This window comes from Lemur catta, chromosome 4 (assembly GCF_020740605.2).
Source record: "Lemur catta isolate mLemCat1 chromosome 4, mLemCat1.pri, whole genome shotgun sequence".
NCBI lineage: Eukaryota > Metazoa > Chordata > Mammalia > Primates > Lemuridae > Lemur > Lemur catta.
The window spans coordinates 21,700,687-21,718,533 of record NC_059131.1 but is presented as its reverse complement, the minus strand read 5'-3'; the positions used below and the strand labels follow the sequence as shown (position 1 = coordinate 21,718,533).

Sequence of the window (17,847 nt, the reverse complement as noted above, 5' to 3'; positions counted from 1 at the left end):
AGTGGGAAAGAAAGATCCGTGGTCCTCAGAAGATTCCAGATGAGAATTACTTCTTGATTTTATTTAAGCCAGACACTGAGTGTCATCTTATGATAAGGGCAAGTATCTATAAATAACTGAGATCTGCTTCTTTACATTGTAAATGCTTTGTAACCAGATTTGCGATACAACTGGTCTTCAGATAACATTTTTGACTTTGCTCCCAAAGTCATTCGGTATCACCATGGGAGAACAACTTTTATAAAATGCAGACTGTCCAAAACAGGCAGGTCTACCTCCTGCATGCCATAGAGGGCATCATATTTGTTCCTTGTAAGAGGTTGCAGGTTGAAAAAAGAAAACCATAGGGGCATGTTAAGCTGCCTCCTGCCCACTGCTTGGCCCTGATGAACCCACTTGACCTCTCTCAGCCTCGTCCTCCTCGCCTGTCAAGTGAGGTGGACCAGCTTGCTGCCTTGGGACAATGAAGTAAATCTGGATGCTCCCCAAGATCTTGTTCAAACTCTCCTTGTGGCCTAGAAACCTCAGGATTTCCCTTCTTGGCAGAGGAGAGGACCCAAACCATCACCCAGTTACTGCCAGTGCTGGGTGAGGGCACCCAAGTCAGCACCATTGTTGCTGTTGAGTCACGGGGAAAGGAAGAGCTGATTCTTATTGGTGGCTCCTCCGCTGAGCATGCAGGTAATTCCAGGGCCTTTTCATCTTCCTGTCGTATTTAATTTACTTATGAAGACCCCACTGTGACCACCGTGTCTGTGTGCCAGGCCCCGTGCCAGGTGCTGGAAGGTGATGGAAATACGAAGACAAGTAGGACTTGGCCCTGCCCTCCCAGAGCTCGCAGGCAACAGAAATCATGCTGTAGGCAGCTAGGCCCGTTGCCATGGAGAACAGCTCCGGTGGGCTGACCTGGGAGCACAGACCTGAGGACTTGCCCTGAGACCACTGCATGACTATAGCTGAAGGCAGAATGAAGGTCGAGAGTCTGGTCCCTTTCAGAATGTTTGTTGGGGGGGTCAGGGGAGGGGAGGCTCAGCCCACATGTCTCTGAACCAAAGAGGCTAGCAGGCTCATGGGTGATAAATCCACACCTTTCAACTGCCGTGAAAGACATTTTGAGAAATGTTAACAACTTCATTAATTTTAAGGCCTCAAACTTGGGCAGAGAAATTTGACTGGAAAATTGCCGCCTGAAGGGATGGTTCTTCAGACAGTGAGACATCACCAAGTCTCAGCAAGTCCATAGCGGAACTTCATGCTTGGCTGGCTGTCTTCTTTCTCCTGCATCCTGGTGGGGGGTGCGGGGGGCACACGGGAGTGGACATCAACATCCTGACCACAGGTGTCGTGATGGACAGAGGACGGCTGGTCCTCTCTCGGGCAAGCTGTCCAGTCCCGAATTGAGGGTGGCTTTCTTCCGACCAGTGTTTTACGAGTAGAGACGGAGTGGAGAGAGGCTAATAAGATTTACTCACCCCTAGCCTGTAATTATCTGCTTGAGGAAAAAGTTTGACCTACCTTTTTGAAGGCTCCCCATATTTCTTCTAATTTGCGTTGGGGCCTTTTATGCTGTGAAAAATATATTCTCTTCAGTGGCATCTGGTATCAGATTCCAGTTCTTTCTTGCCTCTGTCTTAAATGACAAGAGCCCACTAATTTCATCGTCAGCAAGCAGAGAGCTGCACGTTCCTCCCCCAAGGCTTGGAATGAGGGAGGACGTCTAAAGAAAGACTGTTTTTTCCCTTTTATCATCGGCTCCAGTGCTTTTAGACTTATTTATTGGCTCGGCTAAAGGATTAGGCTTTAACTACCTACCTAGATAAAAATCTTTCCCATCAGGTAGCACCAGATGCTGAAAGATTGAGGCCATTGGGGGTTTTGAAAAGGAGTTTTGATCACCTTGAATTCTAGAGCCACAGAGACAGATGGTCTCCTCCCAACTTTATTCATATCTGCCCACTCTGGGTGTGGGAAGGATCCGATCAGCATTTTAAACAGATGACCAAAGATTCTGTCCCATATGAGCAGGGGAAAGGAAATTTTCATTCATTTAAAACAACAACAACGTGAGACTTGGCAAAATTCTTTCACACCCGTTTTTCTCATTTACGCTGTGTTATAAAAGTGCAGGAGATGGAAATTATTTTGTATTTCATTTTTACAGAAATGTAAATTGAAGGTCAAAGGAATTTACTTATGTGCTTTTAATTTATGGAGCAGGTGAGCAGTTAGAAAAGAGTGACCCCAGACCTCCTGACTCTGAGTTGAGGGTTCTTCCCATCACATCACAAAGTTGTTTCAAAGATGAGCCCCCTCTCCCTGGAGGGCACTCTCCCTTCCTAGACACCCTGCTGTTTGAGCTGAATGATTGGTCTGATACCCAATACCTTGGGCATCTAGGGGACCCAAGACTTGATATGGCCCAACTGGGACTGTCCCAGGCAGGCCAGACAGTTCAACTCCTCTTAAACATGGGCACAGGCCCCTTGGCCCTGTAGGTGGCCTCTTCGTCTCTCCCTCCCTTCTCCACGCCCCAGACTATGGTCCCTGTTTATGAGTTGAATTGTGTCTCCTAAAAAAATAAGTTAAAGTCCTAACCCCTCAGTACCTATGAATGTGACCTTCTTTGGAAGTAGGGTCTTTGCAGATATAATCAAATAAAAATGCGGCAGCACTGGATTAGAATGGGCTATAATCCAGTATGACTGGTGTCCTTATAAGAAAACAGAGACACCGGCACATAGAGGGTGAACACCATATGAAAACAGAGTGAGAGATATAGCAATGTGTCTACAAGGTGAGGATCATGGCTGGCAACGCTGGGAGCGAAGAGAGGGGAGGGAACAGATTCTCCTCTAGAGCTTCAGAGGGAGCACAGCCCTGCCAGCACCTTGATTCTGAACTTCCGGCCTCTAGAACTGTGAGAGAATAAATTTCTGTTATTTTAAGCCGCCCAGTTTGTGGCACTTTGTTACAACTGTCCTCATAAACTAGTACAGACCCTCAGCCCTCCAGCCCCCAGCGTCCAGAACACAGACTTCTGGAAAATGTTCTGCCAACATCCCGACATCTCAGCACAACCACGCCATTGTTGGACTTTGAATAAAAGTTCTGTTCAAACTTTGTCTGTTTTCCAGTCCACGGGGACCTATCCAATTTAGGGGCTGTTGCTTTCAGAAAGAAAAAGTAGACTTTTTAATTACTTTCCCTGCTGCTGCCGCCACCACCACCCATCCTGTTAATGTATCAATTTCTTTGATTGAAAAGACAAGGTAAATTAAATATCTTTCTATCTCCAAAAAAAAAATCAACTTAACACAGAATCAAAAATGGAAAACACAAAGGCCCTCCGGCCCAGGGTGGGATTTGCTCCATAACTCGGGCAGGAAGTCAGTTTGATCACATTTCTGAAATTACATATTTAACGCGGCTGCCGTGCTCTGCCATTCCGGCCCTCAGACACTGGCGTCAGGGAAAAGCAGCTCCCAGCGCCCTTGCGGACCAGCGTCAGACCTGAAAACTTCCTCACCAACCTCTCGGCCCCTGGCAGGCCGGGTCAAGTTCTTTCCTAGCTCGCACCTCTGGATTTTTATCTACAGTGTGGTAAGAAAAGACCTGTGGATGCCTTCACCACAGAGGCGAGTCTCAAAGAGGACAGCAATGCTGCGGTCACACAAGCCTGAGGCTCAGGGACTGTCAGTCACCATGAGGGCCAGGACCTGCTGGGAGCCAATGGACTCCGTCCACAGAAAGTCACTGAAAAGCAGTTGGCAAAGAGAGACATGTTCGAAGTGCTCCTCTTGGTCACATACCTTTAAAAGGAAGACACATAAAGCCATTTAATAAATGTAAACAATTTATTTCTGTGTTAGTAGCCAGTTAAGTAAGGAAAGGCAGAAAGGCTTGCTCCGGTCCAGTCCTGACCTCCCTCTCCCTGTCCCCTCTGCATCCCTATCTGTCCGCGTCACTCTCCACTGGAGAATAAGTATAAACATTCATCCCCTCTTGGTTGTGCTTTAGATGCGTCAGAGATAGAGGCAAATAGGACACATTCCTGTCCCTTAAGGAGCTCTGGAGAAAGACATAAGCATGCCCGCTCTATGACAAGTGCAGTGACAGAGGGGTGTTCAGGGTGCCCGACATCACAGAGGAGGGCAGGCCAGCTCTGCAGAGCACTCAGGAAGGGAGATGTTCTGGAGACGGAACAACCGAGCCTTGGACTCCAGGGAACACAGACCCATGAGAAGGGTGTTCTGGACAGAGGGGTGCATGTGCTAAGGCGTGTCAGGAACAGGCCAAGCTCTGCGACTCAGGCTGCAGAGGACCTGGGGGGCAGAGACAGGGCTGAGGCTGGAGAAACAGTGATTCTGGATGTGTGCAGGGTCTGGGCCTGGCCCTACAGGGAAGCATAGGTTGGAAAAGGAAGGGCAGGAGGGGAATCTGGAGGAGACGCTGGATGTAGGATGAGCACCACCTGGTTGCCTACTCAGGAGAATCCAGCTTGAGTAATTGAGTGGGGAGACGCCAGTGATGAAACAGAGAAGAGAAACGTTTGGTCAGGAGAGGTGGTGAGCAAGACATCTAGAGGGAGGGGAGAGGGTCGTAAGATCCACGTTGAACAGGTTGTACTTGAAACACCTTCAGGACATCCAAGTGAGATGGCCAGTAGAGCACTGTAAACCCAGGTGTTGGCTTTACGGAGAAAAGCCGCAATTGAGAAATTGAGGTTGAAGGCGGCGACCGGAGGTTGAAGACCCAGAGGCCATCCAGGATGTTGCATTTAAGAGGTAAGAAGAGGAAGTGGAGCATTAAAACCAGGGAGAGGTGGAGAGAAGGGAGGGAGAGGAGGGGACCAGAGGCAGTGTAGCCACAGCAGCCGAGGGAGTAAAGAATTCTTGGACACAGGGGTCATCAGCAGTGTTGAAGCTGCCCAGAGCTGAAGCAGAACAGGGATTGTGGAAGACCTTTGCTCACCTGGTGAATACCTTTTGTGGTTTACTTTCTTCCTTCCCCCCCACCCCCCCCTCGCCCGTTTCTTCCTTTCTCACTCCGTTTTGCCCCATTTGGTTTGTTTTCCCTTCCCTTGAGCCTGTCTTCCTAAAGCCGACCTGCTTTATCTAGCAGGGCCCAGCTGAGCACCTGCCTCCACCCGGGACTGTTCCTGAGTCCCCAGGCTGCCTGGTGTCCCCTTCTCCTTGGAATTTTTTGGTGGAAAAATTTTGAGCAGATTCTGACTTGTACAGGGCATAGTTATTCCCCAAGCATCCAGATTTTCCAAGAAACTCAATGCCTATCCTTGCAAAACCTGGACGTTCCCCACTGTTTTTTAACTAAATCACTTTCCTAGTTTGTATTTCAGCCCCTTTATGGTCTAAGTGTAAACTGAGTCACCCAGTAAAGCAATCATGTGTGAGTCTAATTCCCCCAACTGGAAGGTGAAGATGTCAGATGCCACTTTTGTCTCTGTGTCTGTCTTCCACACATTCACTCATCCAACGAGTGTCTACAATTTGACCAGCTCTTTGTCTCGGCCCCTCATAAAGAGTCTAGCCTGGTTTTCTTTCATTGTATCGTAGGTCTAAAAGGGACCCAAGCACCCATCTTGAAGGTGCTTTTTATTTAATAATTACTTGTATGATTGTGTTGTATGTGTGTGGAGGACCCCAACACTGCAGTCAGTCCTGCGGAGACAGATTCTCTCTCTGGGCTTCATGAACCATCAATACTAAACACGGAGGTTTGCTCAGATTTAGTAGAGTTTCTTTTTGGATACCACATAGCTAGCATTCCCACCCAGCAGCTGGTGACCACATTATAACCCCACATTGGAACAGCTGGGAGGCCGTGGGCCTCACTCTATCCTTTAACTCTCTCCCGGGAGGTTTAATGTCTCTCCACAGCACTCTGCACCTCTGATGTCGCGCCTTTCCTTGTGTCTTAGTTATTTGTGGTCTTGTGTCATCATTCTTCCTGGACTGTAAGCATTCAGTTCAGAGGTTGGGGATTCACATCTTGTTCCCTGTTGCATCCCAGTTGTGTTCTCACCAGAGGAAATTGCAGTATTTGCTGACTAGTCCAGGGGCAAAGGAGGCACAATCTTAAGTCTCTGAATTCCCAGCCCAGAGCTTTCTAGCCCCTGAAGTTCTGTTTTAGCAAAGGGTAGGAGCGTTTCCACCAGTCTTCTCATTTCTGAAGTTGTATTAATTGGTTTCAGGAAAGAAATGTGTCTAAGGGGATAACAGTTCCTGGGCTGGACTCACTTTGGTTGAGGATTCAAAGCTGTGATTTGATCTACTTTGAGCAGGCTGTTTTTCCTCTTCTTAACCTGAAAAAAAGCATTCAGCAGGCAGGAGTGAGCTGAGGAATTTCTGTTTTGACAGCTTTGGGACATCTGAGATACTGTATACAGAGCATTTCTAACCTACCTAGAAAGACATGTGTCCAAAACATACACAGGAAAATGACTGATCAAGAGTGAGGAAAAAATGAGGAAATCCTCTTAAAATGAAATGTTTTGTCAAGAGCAACCTCAGATGCAAAACTTTGTGTCAGAAGAGACCTGAGATTAACAAGACTTTAACCAGCCCATTTGAGTAGATGACTGAAATAATTTGGTCTGTGTGAAATTCACAGAAACTGTGAGCTGTCAGAGCTTTGTAGGTTTGGGAAACCCCAGGCTTTAGTTCACTTGCACATTGCCTATTTAAATCTCATCTGTAACATCCAAGCAGAAGGTCTCCCAGCCTTGGCTGAAAGCAAAGCACAGAACGGCAGGGGAGGAGACTACACTTGGGATCTAAGATATGAATTTAATTCCCACCTCTGATTCTTATTACCTTTGGCCACTAGCCACTGTCTTTGGTTCTGTCATCTTTAAAACAGGAATGATTATGATTGCTAATTGACAGCATTATTATGAAGACTGTGAGGACAGATTTGAATGTGCCCAGAGCACAGTGAGAGGCCAGTGGCCTGGGTTTTGGTGGCATGGCTCCGTTTGCTAGAAGCTTCTTGCTTAAAACTCTTTAAGCCCTAGTTTTACCCTTGAGGATCTGAAAGCATTTTACATTTAACCATGCTACCATCTGAACTGGGATTTAATCTTATGCAGTCCAGCTTTAAAATTCATACATCTATACTCAATTAAGCAATATTAGTTCCCCACCTGCCTAAAATGACCTTAGTCCCTCCTCTATTCTCAGCAAACTTCCCAGCTAAACTTTTGCCATCTGTCAAAATCCTTTCATCCTTTGAGGTGCGGTCTAGAAGTTGCCTCTTCTGTGAGCCTCTGGTCCTCCCAGGCAAAAAGAGTCTCCCTTGTTCTATGTCCCCATGGCCACTCTGGGGTCTACCTACTCTAACAGTTAGGTATGGACAAGTTCATCCCCCCACACCCTGGACTGGGAGTCCCTGAAGGGCACAGGGTCCATGCTAGGGCAGCTTTGGATCTGCCTGTGTTTGAGAACAGGGTGAATGGAACCCATGTTCACCTCCAACATCCAGCAGATTCTGTCTCTTCAGAGAAATAAGAGTAAGTGGAGAGGGCCATTTGCATATTCCGCGGTTTCCCTTGACTGTCGGGCTCCTCCTTTTGTCATGGACACTACATTGCTCAGAGCTCTTCCCCAACTTTCTGGTTTCAGGAACAATCTCATTTAGACAGATGTCATATTGAGCAATGTACAGACTGCTGGGATTTTCACTATGCCCTCTGGTACCTGCTTCATTCTGTTGGAGACCCCTTCCCCAACACACACACACACACACACACACACACACACACACACACACACACACACATTCTGCATGAATGTTTCCTGGAAATTGCAAGCAGAGAACTGAACTGGAAGTCCAATCTGGGTTCTGGTCTCAGCTCTCTTGCTCCTCCAAACCCTAGGCTATACTACCTTGGCCAAATCACTTCACCCTCCTGAGCCTTAATTTTCCCTTCTATAAAATGAAGAGGACAGGCTAGTTAACTTCAGAATGTCTGCAACGTGAATTATTTTTTATTTTTTGTTCTGGGATTGAGAGCAGAGTCCTACTTATCTGTAACTTAGTAATGGCCACAGATAAGAGAAATTAGAATTAAGCTTCCCGTGCCTATCTCCCACCGCAGCGTGCACGTGTGCACACACCGCCTTCTGAGGCTGTGTTTATGTAATTGATTGATTGAAGGAGACTTGGCCCTTCTTCGCTGCAGCTTGATGGTAAATGAGCAAAACAGATGTCTTGAATTGGGTGATTGGATCCCAGATGCATTCCAGGGAGCAGGCTGGTGGGAAGGAAGTGAGTGATTTCAAATTCTGGGGCCCCATGACAGATGAGTAGTGATTGTGGGCAGGGGCAAGCAGGGGCTAGGTTTGATACTTAGTGCTATGAAATGCATGACCAGATGTTGATGGCAGCTGGTAGGTTAATAGCAAAGGTGACTGGTGGGCTAAGTGCTCCTTTAGGAGTTCATCCAGAAAGGGGGAGTAGCAGCCCCTAATCGCCCCGGCCTGGGCTGGAAGTCAGGCCTTCTGGGTTCCTGCTGACCAGCTGGCTGGAGTCAAGTTAGAGAGCTTATTTTGGCCACTTGCCCAAAAGAGCAATCAGTCTTAGCATGGTAGAGATGGAAGAGACCTGGGGATCATTTCATTCCACCACTTCATTTTTCAGAGGAGGACACTGAGGTCTGGGAAGGTTAAATGACTTACGTGAAGTTACACCACAGAGCCAGGGCTAGCGCCCAGGTCATCTCACTTGAAGTCCTCCAAAGAGAAGCTTGACCAGCACATCACAAGGAAAGATTGAGTGAGGAGCACATGTTTCATGTTTCTTGATCATCCCTTTTCCTTTCACGCCTCTGGCTACAACAAGGTTGACACAGTCAAAGCTTTCCGTTTAGTGCTGGACATACGCCCTCTTATGTCACCTGTGCCATTGCTGAGCTCTGGAGCAACGTAAAGAGTAACAGCAATGACAGCCATCATTAAATAAGGACAATCTATGTGCGAGTCACCACACTGGGTGCTCAACACCCACTATTGCATTTCATCCTCACAATTCCACGAGGTGTCCTCATTTTATAGATGAAAAAATGGAGGCACAAGGAGATGACATAATTTGCCTGAAGATATGCAACTAGCAGTGGCACAGCCAAACTTGCAACTGGGGCAGCCTGACCCCACGCAGGATCTATGTTTCTAATATTCCCTGCAGTGCCTTCCCGGATACCCCAGTGCCCCCTTTAACCCCATGAGGTTGATACGAATCAGAGTGAGGGGAGAGAGATATCTCTTCTAATCTGCATCTCCCTGGGTCCTCCAAGGTCAAGTCTGTTCAGTTCGTCCCTAGGTTCCTGGTGGTGAATCTGAAGCACAGGGAGACAGAGTCGTGTGTCTGCATCACAGGGGCCAAGGTAGCGAGAAGATCCATCCACACAGTATCTCAGAGTTCAGGAAGCACAGCCACGTCATTACCTTATTTGATCATCACAGCAGATATTACTATTTTTATTATTTATATCATCATCACTAGTGTTATAATTCTCTCTGGTTTATACATGAGAAAACCAAGACTCGAGTAGTTAAATGAATTGCCCCAAAGCACAAGGCTAATGGGCCTAGAGCTGGGAGGCTTCCCAAGAATTCTCTAGTGATGTTTCTCCCTTTGCTTCTGATCCAATGCCTTCTCTCACCCTGTGGACAGACCTGTTCACCATCAGGAAACTTTCAGCAACCATCAAAGTGCATTTTGTTGGCAGAAGAGTGTATCTATGATGAGAGAGCCCCAAAAAAACTTTTTGGGGATGAGTTGAGCCATCCGTTCACTGGGAGATATCTGAAACCTAACCACATATGTTCTTGCCAGTTTATTCCAGAAAAAAACAGTCTGGATTTTTGAGAATCTTTCCTAATTGTTTAAGGCATTGTTTTGTGTGTTTGTTACCTACAGCTTTGAATAATAATAAAAATCAAGGAATTAGGAAGAAGATTTTAGTTCTAGTTCTGCAACCCACCCTCTCTGCAACCTTGGGGAGCCCCATTGTGCTCTGGCCTCAGTTTCTTCCCCTCACATGGTCTCCATGGTCCCTCATGACTCTGGAGGTCTGCAGTGGGGAAGTTCTGATGAAGCCCTCGAGCAAAGGAGACCCTGGCTTGTGCATCAGGATGGGTGGTCACTAAGGTTGTTCCTGGGAGCTGGGTACAATCCTTCAGGACTGATAGTGTTCTGAGAATGCTGATTTCCGGGGCTTTATTTAATGAACTGTAGCTTTACATACAGATGTCTCTAAAGGCCAACTGTAAGAGTTGGCACATATGTATGATGCTTCATGTGATTCTCTATTGAACACACAAATCAGGGTTATATGTGGGCATTTGCATCTGCCATGAAGCAAACCAGCCTCAGCTGGAGGTACCAGCTGAGTCAAGCCTGAGGACTTGAGAGGTGGTGACTAAGTACCTCTGACATCCAGCCTGGCTCAGGCCTGGCACCCACTGGAGAAGTGGCATTCAGAAGGGCCTCCTCCACCAGGAGAAATGCCTTCCACACATGTGTGAAGGGCTCTCTGACCAGTGACACAGCCCTGGATCTGTCTTCTTCCTTGTCCGAATCTTGGTTTTTTCCTACCTTTCCAATGGGAGAAATGGTTGACCTCAAATCAAACACCACTTAAGGTTCTAACAGCGTCTCCTTCCATAAATATGACCTGAAGGCAACACCAGTGTCACCATCGTACAACAAAATACTAAAATGGTCATCTGCCATTGCCTCCTTCAGACTGACAGTTGGGATACCCCACATAAATACTCCTTCTCAGGATCAGTGGGAAGCTGTGCTCAGAAAGGGCATAGCTAGGCAAGTTCTGAACCAACCAATGTGCTTTGGAAATTTCTCCATTCCAGGCACATGCATTGTCACCTGGAGCCATTTCAGTGGTTCTGGGAACTTAGATGACTGAGGTGACTGAGATGACTGAGGCTTAGAGTGAGAGAGTGTCCCACATCGCACAGCTGACAGGTGGCAGAATTGCAGTCAAATCTCAAGTCTTGTTCTCTGTTGCTGTGAAACAATCACGATGATATTAAGGTCACTTGATAAATAAGACATTTGGGCAGAAACATATAGGAAAAGATCATCAGTCAGGTGGGGACCAGAGACACACCATTCAACTTGTGGAAACAGGCCCAATGCCAGGCTGTCTGCAGCCCAGTAGTTAGATACAAGGTCAAGATGACTAGAGATAGAAAAAGCGCTTTTAGCGGGAAAATTACACAGAAAATAACAGACAAAATCACAATCCTATTGCCAGATTTTAAACTAGTGGCAAGCCTGATAATTTTGTTTTCAGATGCAGAGCCCATGATCAAGTATCCAGTTGAATGAACTGTCTTGTGGGCCCCTTAAACAACAGACACAACCTGACGGCCATAGCAACTTGGCCCACCCACCCCTAGTCCCCTAGACTGGGATCACAGTCTGATCCAAGAAGCACAGCACATACTCTGGAAGACATCAGGAAACCTGGATGGGAACGTCAAACTCCAGGCTTTCCTGCACACGCAGCCTGGGCTTCCTGATCTTGGCAATGTATCATCTGGCTCGGTCCTTGCCTAGGGCGTCACAGGCCTGACTTTATAAAGGTGTTATCAGAACCTTCAAGGGCAACTAAGACCTCTGGCTCCTGCCCTGCCTGTCCCTCTTGGGGCCCAGTTCCCTTCCTGCCTCACTGCAGGCCTTGACAACTATCCCTGTCTGAGGCTCAGAATGAGGGGAGCTATTCCTGCTGGCATTCCCATCCAGAACCCCGTTTGTGAACCACTGAAATCAAGGTCTGAGGAAACGCAGGAAGGAAGCACATCCATGAAAGGCCACCCAGTCACTTCCTATCTGAGTAACAGCAGATGTGACTTAAGTTCTCTGAGCTCCAATGCCTTCACCTGTTAAATGGAGATCAGCATCCTGCCTGCTTCATAGGGGTTAAGTACGACAGTGGTGTCAAGCACATGGCGTGGTGTCTGACCCCAGCCAGCCCTCAGCAAGTGTTATCAGTTATGAATACACATCCCACAGCCTTCACGGAGGTCTTCACCATGGTGTCAGAGCTCTTCTGTAAACACAACACCCCATGCTGCCAGAGACAAGAACATATGTCAGACTGCACCCCCCGCTGTCCCTCCACTGCCCGGCTTGACCTCTGAAACACTCATAATAAGAGACAAAATGAAGAAGGATGAAGTGTCATGGGGTCAACAAACACATCATTCCTCTCTTATTCATGACTTTTCTGCAGCCTTTGCTCCAAAAGCCTGGTGGACTGAAGCTGACATCGCTTAGGTGCTCAAGTGGGCCTGTTCCAGGTCCTGCTCTTTAAGGTCCTCCCACCCATGGTCACCTGGAAACTGGGCAACCTTGGAAAGGGCATCCTGAAAACTAAGGGGGGAGGCACTGGTCCCCTACCTTGAAACTGATACAAGGTGATTTAGGAAACTAGTGGGAGGTCTCTGAGCTAATGGGGTCAAGATTAAGGGACCACAAAGGGCCTTGATCCAAGCGATGTGGGGGGAGCCTGAGATCAGTCTGCAGACAAAGGAGGATTGTTGGGTATTTTAAGCCCACCCAAGGGGAGATCTAAGTGTCCAAAGTGCACCAAGTCCCTCTATTCCCCTTCAATGGTGTTACAGAGAGTACCTGGAACTTACATGCAATCTCCTCCAGTGTCCGAGCCTGGCGCTGGGCTCTGGCTACAAAGCCCCCATCTCTGCCTGAGTAGCCAGTGCTGGGCTTCCCAGGCACAGGCCTCGAGCATCACTGCTTTAGTAGTCTCAGGCATTCCTAGGAGCTAGGTTTCCACCCTCAGGTTTAGAGTGTTCAAGGGGAGTGGTCACTGCCAACTCCTCTACAGCCAAGGGGTTTTGTTAAGGGAGACAGAGTGTCTCTTTGGACAGGATCACCATAGCAGTTTTCTGATTGGCTACCATAACGTTCTTCTGAATGGCCATGCTTCATATTAAAACAATGTCTTGAAGCTAATTGTTAATGAGTTCAGTTTTTGAAATGTGATTCATACCCTAGGAGGTTTCAGGATATAGAAACCAACTGATAAAAATGCATGAACACATACACGCAGTCCCTCACTCACGCATCCTAGAACAGCCATCTACAAAACTTGCATAAGCTTTCCTTCTTATTTCTTTGAGAATCTGGAGGCAGCTCAGGTTCCCACTGAGTGTGATGTATGTTCAGCCTCCTTCCACAGGGAACCTGCCCCCTGGGGATGGCAGAGTGAAAGTGACTGACAGTCTATAGGTTTGGTTGTGCCAGCCCAGGACAAGCCCTATGGAATCACTGACCTTCAGAGATGCTGGGCACTGTAGAGCTGTGGTCCCCAACCCCCAGCTGCGGTCCCCAAGCCCCTCTGTCAGGATCTAGGCCACAGAGCTCTGCCACCCCACACCCTGCTCCATGGAAAAAATTATCTTCCATGAAACTTAGGAACCGGGTGGGTGTGTGCTCACAGTAGGAGGTGAGTGAGTGAAGCTTCATCTATGTTTACAGCCACTCCCCATTGCTCACATCACGGCCTGAGCTCACCTCCGCTACCCCCAGCCCTGCACAGTCCCCTGCACCCCCCTGGTCTGTGGAAAATTTTCCTCCATGAAACCAGTCCCTGGTGCCAAAAAGGTTGGGGACCACTGCTGTAGAGGGTGCAGGCTCCATTTCTCTCATCTTTGAGATGCAAAGAAACAGGCACAGGGAAGGGAAGTATTAATACCTGCTGAGATCCCTTGGCTGCTATGTGTAGGACTGAGCCTGGAACCATCCTCGCTTCTCTGCCAGAGCCCTTTCTCTTCATAGCACTTGACACTCCTCTCAGCAGGCAAACCATTTCCAAAAGATTCCATTACCTTATCTTTCTTCCATGATGGAAGAGACAAGAAAGTAGGTAGCAGTGATGTCAAGTATGTGATCAGCAAGTTCTAGAAAATGTGTATCTCTTTCTAATTGCTGTTGCTCAATGGTCAGATTCTCTGGATCCTTCCGAAGGTCATGGTCACTTTGCAAAATGGGTCTGATACTGAGAAAATATAGATATATCCCCTAGGGTAGTGGAGAAGCCTTTTCAGATATGTAAAGTTTGTACACCTTGGGTCTAAGAATAACAAAAATAAAACACTTCCTAGGTTTCTCATATATTTTTTTTTTTTTTTTTTTTGAGACAGAGTCTCGCTGTGTTGCCTCGGCTAGAGTGAGTGCCGTGGCGTCAGCCTAGCTCACAGCAACCTCAAACTCCTGGGCTTAAGCGATCCTACTGCCTCAGCCTCCCGAGTAGCTGGGACTACAGGCATGCACCACCATGCCCGGCTAATTTTTTCTATATATACTTTTAGTTGCCCAGATAATTTCTTTCTATTTTTTAGTAGAGACGGGGTCTCGCTCAGGCTGGTCTTGAACTCCTGACCTCGAGCGATCCACCCGCCTCAGCCTCCCAGAGGGCTAGGATTACAGGCGTGAGCCACCGCGCCCGGCCGTCATATATTATTTATTTTAATCTTTGGTCCTAAATTTAGATTCTGAAGCTGTGGAGGAGTGATGAGAAACACTAGATCTTCATCATTGTCCCACCCTAGGTAACATTCTGGTTCTGCCTCAGGGTAGACCCTTGATCTTTAGGCAAGTAGAGTAAACTTTCTGAGCCTCAGTTTCCTCCCCTGTAGAGAGAAGACAACATCAACCTTTCTTAATGTTGATTAAATACAGGGATAGAAGAAAAACACCCAGCACTGTCCCTGGCTTCCTGTGCCTTCCCCTGGGTGTGGACCTGCCTCTGCTATGGGGCTGCTTCAGGTCGAGCACTTCACTGAACCCCTGATCACTCTGAGTCTGTAAAATAGATTCTACAGTTCCTACCTCACAGACACTGAGTCAGAAGAGGGTTAAGGCAAGAAATTTCAAAAGCACACTAGGTCTAGAACCTCAGAAAAGGCTCACGGAAAAAGAGACTTAACCTGGTGTTGTCAGAGAAGACAAGTCCCAGGTACGATCACCCAAAAGGCACTAAGGCTAGCTTGGGAGAGAAAAACCTGTGTCTCCATGTTTTATACAGAATTAGATTAGAATGTAGAAAACCCCATTCAGCTTTACCCCAAATGAGCAGTAATGTTAACTCCATTCCTAGTTAGAGCCGGAGAGTACAGCTTTGACAGCTAAAAGGAGACTGCCTTGGAGCAAGAATTTCAAAACGAACTCATTTAATGATGGGGCATTTGCATAACCTGTGTCACAAGGCAGGATCTGGCCCAAATACTACCGATTATGACTCTCCAGAGTTCAAAGATCCCAGAATTGATGATGCTTGGTGCAGGGATTGTATATCCTGTTTGTCTGTTTGTCTAGTATGCACATAGGGCACATTTGCCAGGCAATGTCTGAGTTCACATGCCCCATCTCTGTCCCCAGCAGAAAGTAGGACATCCTTAATTGGACGAGAAAAATTAAGATAGAGGATGGTTGCAGAAGTTGAAGCTTTGGGAAAGGCACGGATAGCTGTCCACGTGGGATGGGGGTGGCTGGTAGCTTCCTCTCCTTTCTTCAGACGTGATCATTCATAACGTGGATGAATCTTTTTGCCCCGCCCCAGAGGAGCCATGCTCAATGGCTATGCCTTTCCTTACAAGGGTCACTTTGGTGTTGCAAAGTACAAAATGTTGAACCAGTTTTCTCCTTGTAATCTGCTATCAAAACCAGGTGCCTTTAAGCACGTCTTGAAGATTAAGGCAGCCTATGATTCCCAGCCACCAACTCCAGAGCAACAGCTCAGCCCCCAGAAGCAAATAGAAAGTCTTCAAGGCTGTTAAAATATGTGGGCAGCAAGTGGCATGTCAGCTCACACAAGGCGGGAGCTACCAATTTCAGCTTGCCATTATAAAGGTGAATTGTCTAAATCGCGAAAGGGCAAGTGATATTAACCTTAGGACCAGAACGATGGCAGTTCCCAGAGAGCAGCTGGGGAACTTAAATCTCTACCGGCCAAGAAGCAGAAAGATGCTTAATAGAAATATAATTGAAGGATTTTTTTCCTTCTCTCTTAAACTTAGTTTGGCTAGTGTCAATGGGAATTATGTTACTCTCGCTCCTGGGCAGGGCCAGCTGCCTACGACTGTAGGCACTCGTTAAAAGACAGTCCAGTGACTGGCTGCCTGCATCAGAATGTGCCCCGCTGCATTCTGAAATTCCCACACCAGGCTTGTCTTGGAAGTCAAGACAGTGGCAGCCCCAGAAGCAGCTGTTCAAATGTATAAACACTAATTGCGACTTAGCACCCATTAGCACCACCGCAAAGACTGATTTATCAAATTAGCTACAACCCTCTGAGAGCGAGCACTTTAGAATCTTAAAAAAGCCAAATCAAGAAGAAATGTTAGAAAACATCTGATCTAGATTTTGTATTTGAGAAACTTGAGACCCAGTGAGGTGAAGTGACTTATTCAAAGTCCCCAGCAAATCAGTGGCAGAGCTGGGACTGGAACCCAGCTTTCCCCAGGTGCTTGTTTCTGGAACCGTCTAGTCTGTAAATCCTTTGTTTTACAGATGAGGAAACCAAAGTCTGCACATGAGAAGTGACTGGCCAAGCCTGGACCCAAACCAAACTCCCCACATACCCTGTCCGTGTCTATCACGGTATCTCCTTTTTCAAATCCCCTTGACTGGGGAGAGACAGGATAAGATAAAAGGTGGCCGAATGATTTGCATTTTGGCACATCTTCTGTTAATCATCAGTGAGCTCTGGGAGACTACCATATGCTTTGAGTAACAGACAGTGAGTAAGGAAGGGAAAGAGAAGCTGGGGACCCTGAAAGTGGGGAAAACATAGAGTGATTGGACAGAAGGGCGATTCCCCCAGAGAAGCCCACACAAAGACCATAAACATCCCAGGGCACAGCTCCTTCTTGCCACCCTACGACCTTCCCCAGCTCCTCCCCAGGAGAGAATAAACCCAGATTCACTGTCAGCCTCGGCCTCTCCCCTGGAGGGGAGGCGGAAGGGTAGGTTGTAGGGCTGGTGAAACAGGACTATGACCACAACTTGGTTCCCTCTGGCCTTTCTCCTCTCAGCCAGACGGGACAGGGCCTGACTAGGGTTTTCCCTGAGCACCAACTATGGACCAGGCTCGTTTTTATTCGTAACACATTTTACCACCAGTTCTCACAGCAAACTTGAGGAAATTATCATCCCAATGTGCAGACCGGGAAATTTAGGGCCAGAGAGATTCATTTTCCTGCTTGGAGTCACCCAGCTGGCAAATGCCAGAGTCGGACTTGGACTCCGACCTCTCAGGTTTCTCAGCAGGCTCTGCCCTCCGCACCTCAGGCCCTGTCTGGGTCTCCGGCCACCTCGTGATGCACAGCTGTGTCCCAGCCACCCTGGTAGCTCTTGTTTTTTTTTTTTTCTTTTTTTAACTTGCCTTCTCTGAAGACACCTCCCATCATGTGAATTATGGAAAGGACAAGTTTTATTCTCTTAGTCCTATAAGAATTGACAACTGGCCTGTCTGGACGGGGTGGAGGTTGTGGGTGAAATGAAGGCCAACCTTCCGGAGTGGAGGGGTGGGGGCTGGAAGGCCATGTTTGGGAAACAGTTTGTTCCGCTGACCCTGGACTGCCGTTGCAGGTCTGGAGTGCAGCTTTGACTTCCCCTGCGAGCTGGAATATTCCCCTCCACTGCACGACCTCAAGAACCAGAGCTGGTCCTGGCGCCACGTGCCCTCGGAGGAGGCCTCGCAGATGGACTTGCTGGATGGGCCCGAGGCAGAGCGTTCCAAGGAGATGCCCAGAGGTAAGGGGTGGAGGCCTCTGGAAGTGT

At 47.7% G+C, this 17,847-nt stretch overlaps 1 protein-coding gene across 1 annotated transcript in view; it reads left to right on the top strand.

Moving 5' to 3' along the window:
* Positions 1-17,847, top strand: part of ALK (ALK receptor tyrosine kinase) — a 632,376-nt gene that overhangs the window by 191,277 nt on the left and 423,252 nt on the right. Inside the window, exon 3 of the mRNA XM_045549323.1 lies at positions 17,656-17,820. Coding sequence (XP_045405279.1) covers positions 17,656-17,820 — 165 coding nt within the window. The remainder of the gene's footprint in view (positions 1-17,655; positions 17,821-17,847) is intronic.